This window comes from Crocodylus porosus, unplaced genomic scaffold (genome assembly GCF_001723895.1).
Source record: "Crocodylus porosus isolate Cpor-Errol unplaced genomic scaffold, CroPor_comp1, whole genome shotgun sequence".
NCBI lineage: Eukaryota > Metazoa > Chordata > Crocodylia > Crocodylidae > Crocodylus > Crocodylus porosus.
The window spans coordinates 49,552,562-49,556,714 of NW_017728886.1; the positions used below are offsets into that span (position 1 = coordinate 49,552,562).

Consider the following 4,153-nt stretch of genomic DNA (forward strand, 5'->3'; position numbering starts at 1 on the left):
GCCCCTACCATAAGCTGTCTATTCTGCTTCATTTGCAAATGTGAATACATGTGCAGCACATAGGGGTGGGCATGCAAGACGTAGCTTTTGCCAGTACTCCTGGGCTTACTTCAAGAACATATGGGCAGAGTCTATTTGTCAGAACACTACTGAGCAGGTTATGTTTTATTGTAGGGACTCTCCAGAAGTATAAAAATGCAGCTCAGCCAGCCCTAAGAATCTGGCCCGAATTCTTGTAGAGTAATACACTGTAATTATTAAATTTCAATTGCTGAAAACCAATTTCGTGAAGAATTCTGTTTTTTATTTCTCTGATAGAGAGCATTTTTTCTTTCCCAGAACATTTTAGAACAATAAAGACATTAAAGGGAAACTTCATGAAATGTAGACTGAATAGATATACAGTTACAATTGCCAGAGTTTTTGGGACTGGAATTTGAGGTTTGTGCATAATATTCTTCATCCATCTATTAAGCTTAATGGCACTAAAATGGTCCTCAGTATAATGCCGTAAGCCCTGCCTTATCTCACAAAACAGATGTCCCTAGTCCCATGTTACCTATTTTATGGCAGTCATAAATACAAAATCCAACAAAAATATCAGTTGTCACAATACCAGTGAGGTGCCTTCACTAACTTAAGAGATGGGTTTAAACTGCCATTTTGGTGTTTTTGGGGGTCATGGATAAGTGTAGCTCAAATAATGAATACACTGAGTTTTCTTTTAAAAATTAATATGCATTTCATAAAACTGAGTGGAATCTTTACTTGCCAGTTATGTTCTCATCAGCATGTTCGTTAGAAATTTTATTTTCTTCACGAAATATATACTCTTCACCTTCACTCCTTCCAGTTTCTTCACTGTCATCCTTTCTTTCACTATAAATATCTTCAAAGCCTTCTGGAATGAAAAGATGTGAAAAATCTATCACTTGCTAGTTTTATTTCATTTGCAAATGAAACATTAGCAGATTTAAAATTCTAGTAAACTCTTATATATATATTAAATATATATAAAAAACCCCCCTGAGTTTGAATATCAAAGTTTGAATGATTAAATACTTGCATAAGAGCATACCAAATTTCTTTGCCAGTCCTTTAGCAAATAGCACTTTTGATTTTATTAGATATTATTAGATTGTTTTGAAAAGTATTAGGTCATTTTGCCAACAAATGCACTTGGTAACAAAACCACCACATCCTCATGGTAACTATCTATCCTAGTTCTATAATACTAAATAACTGCCAAATATTGACAGATTCATAGATTCAAAAATGTTAGGAGCTTGAAGGGACCTCATGAGATCATCAGGTGCAGCTCCCCCGCACTTGTGCAGGAAAGACTGCTGGGGTCAGATGACCCAAGCAAGGTGCGTGTCAAGTTGTGTTTTAAAGATCTCCAGGGTAGGTGATTGTAGCACCTCTGGTGGGAGTCTGTTCCAGACCCTAGGCACTCACATCATAAAGAAGTTTCTCCTTATGTCCAATCCGAAGTGATCTTCAAGTAGTTTGTGTCCATTGTTTCTTGTCTTCCCCTGAGGTGCCTTGGTGAACAGATGCTCCCCCCGGCCGTGATACACTTATATAGGCTGCCACCAAGTCCCCTTTAAGTCTTCTTTTCTCCAGAGTGAACAGTCCCCCATATCTTTTAGCCTCTCCTCATATGACCTTTTTTCTATACATCTTTAGATGTATAGATTTATAGAGATCTATCTTTCTATACAGCCTTTTTTTTCTATACATCTGAGGAAACGCACAGTTCAGATCTTCAGCTGGTATAAACTAGTGTAGTTTCAATGCCATCTCTGGAGCTACTTCAATTTGCACCAAGGGCCTGTTGTCTACGGTCATATAACAGCAAGTGAAATATAACTCTCTGCCTGTTCTATGACTAATAAACATGCAATTTGATGAAAATGCAGGAAAGTAGAAAAGACTCTTATTTTTACAGTTCTTTTATGTTACTGTCAGAAATCTAATCTGAATTAAAGCCAGGTGATCACAGCCTGATGGAAAAATATAATTTTACCATAACATATCTTCCCATCTCCTTGTAGACCTTTCGGGCATGGACCACAATTAAAGGCACCAAAGGTATTGTAGCAAAATACTCCAGGGAAACAAGGGTTGGATGCACACTCATCCACATCTTCTTGGCAATTTCTACCTAATTTGAAACACAGATGTTTACAGTTCATGCTACTTAACATTGGTTGCAAATTTATATAAATGAAGTAGATTTATATGGACAGTAAACTCCAAAACAAATTCCATATATATATGTGTGTGTGTGTATAAGCACAAACTATATAAACTCTATGGGCCCATCATTAACAATTTTTCCATAGTATACTGAATATTTTCCTTATTCCAGAAATTGAAAGGGATAGAGATTTGTGGGCTACACTCTAGCAAAGTACTTAAGCATGTGCTTGTTTTCAAGCATAGCATACAAGTCATGCTCCTCTATTTAACTCTATTGTTGAACTGAAGTCTCAGAAAGAAAATATATGAAATTTTCTTTTAACAGATGTTATCTGTCTGAGCAAGGATCTACAGTCTTTATTTATCAGAAAGGAAAAGAAAAATGTTTTATTTGACACTTTGCATTTGACAAATAGAAAAAAAGAACAGAAGATAAACAAAAATATATTTCCAAATGTTCTGCTGATCCTTTTTAAAGAGGGATAGGAGGGAGGTGATTCCAAGCATAGCCATAGGTCTCACTCCATGGATTAACTGCAAGGCTAAAGAACACCTCTCCCTACAGAGGCACTGAGGGTCCTTGAACAATGAAATTTTAGTACCAGTTGAAATGCAATTGCTCTACTCATTCAGGGGCTTCTGTGACTCCTTGGTTCTCTTAAATCCTTTCATTTCCTGTGTTTTTGATGCTGAGGTGATGAGTGTGCTGGTTTCAGGCCAAACTCTACCCTCAGTTACAATCATGCTATCCCACTGACTTCAGTGAGCTTCTGTAGGTTTAACTGAGGGAAGAATCCAGCACTTAATATTTGGAAAACATGACAGCAACTGAGGCAGAGAAGGAAATGCAAATCCACTATTTATTGTCTTCAGTCTGAAGTAGCCTGCAAGCAATTACTGGTGTAAAAACGTTGTTTTGGAATTGTAAAATGAATTAACTAGGATGATAAGAGATAATAGTTCTAAAGATGCAAAGAAAATTAGAAATGGTAATTTACCACTAAAAGAGTAAAATAACAATTTACCCTGTAGCTCAGGTGTACATTCACAGTGATAGCTGTTTATTCCATCAACACATCTCCCAATACCACATGGATTAGATTTACAGTCATCAATGTTCACTTGGCACAGATCACCTTCGAATCCAGGCAGACACACGCACACATATTTCCCACTTCCAGGTGGGAAATTAATGTTTGTTACACATGAACCATCATTTAAGCAATCGCATGATTTCACATTGACCTAGAAGACAAACCAAATAAAGCTAATTATCACTTGGCAACTAGTAATGACTTTTGCAATGATGTAATTTACTGGTTATGAATTAGTGGGGGTAATTTGACTGTCAATACCTCTATTATTACTTTAGTCTTAGCATTGCAGTCATCTGTCAAAGCAAGTGTAAATTTCTGTGGAATCTTTGCTGCAACTTTCCAGATAAGGAGTCCCGAAGGGGATAGGTTGGCACCATCAGGACCAGAATCCAATGTGAAAAGGACAGCAGAACCTTCTGGATCTGAAGCCAAAAACTGGTACACAAAATTCTCCCCGTAAAAAGTCTGCAGCATACCTTGCATAGTTTGAAGTTGAGGAGGCTGGTTGTCTGCACAAAAAAAAAAGACATTAAGTCTTTTTACAAATATTAAAAAGGTAAGCCTCTATTAAAGAGTCTATTCCTCTATGATGAATACAATGGATTAATCTAAACTTCAATGACACTTAAATGGCACTGCAAAGAAAAAATCCTTTTATCATATTCATAACTTTATAGATTTCATAGACATTAGGGCTGGAAGGGTCCTTGGAAGATCACTGAGTCCAGCCCCCTGCCCCAGGGGCAAGAAGTCAGCTCGGGTCATAGGATCCCAGCAAGATAAGCATCCAATTTGTTCTTGAAGGTGTTCAAAGTAGGTGCTTGAACCACCTCCGATGGCAGGCTCTTCCA

General features: G+C 37.2%; 1 protein-coding gene across 1 annotated transcript in view; it reads right to left on the minus strand.

Annotated features, from left to right (window-relative positions):
• VWDE (von Willebrand factor D and EGF domains) overlaps positions 1-4,153 on the minus strand; it is a 58,632-nt gene that overhangs the window by 17,203 nt on the left and 37,276 nt on the right. Inside the window, exons 17-20 of the mRNA XM_019531756.1 lie at positions 3,561-3,811; positions 3,231-3,450; positions 2,030-2,167; positions 773-901 (exon numbers count right to left, since the gene is read on the minus strand). Of these exons, the coding sequence (XP_019387301.1) occupies positions 773-901; positions 2,030-2,167; positions 3,231-3,450; positions 3,561-3,811 (738 nt within the window). The remainder of the gene's footprint in view (positions 1-772; positions 902-2,029; positions 2,168-3,230; positions 3,451-3,560; positions 3,812-4,153) is intronic.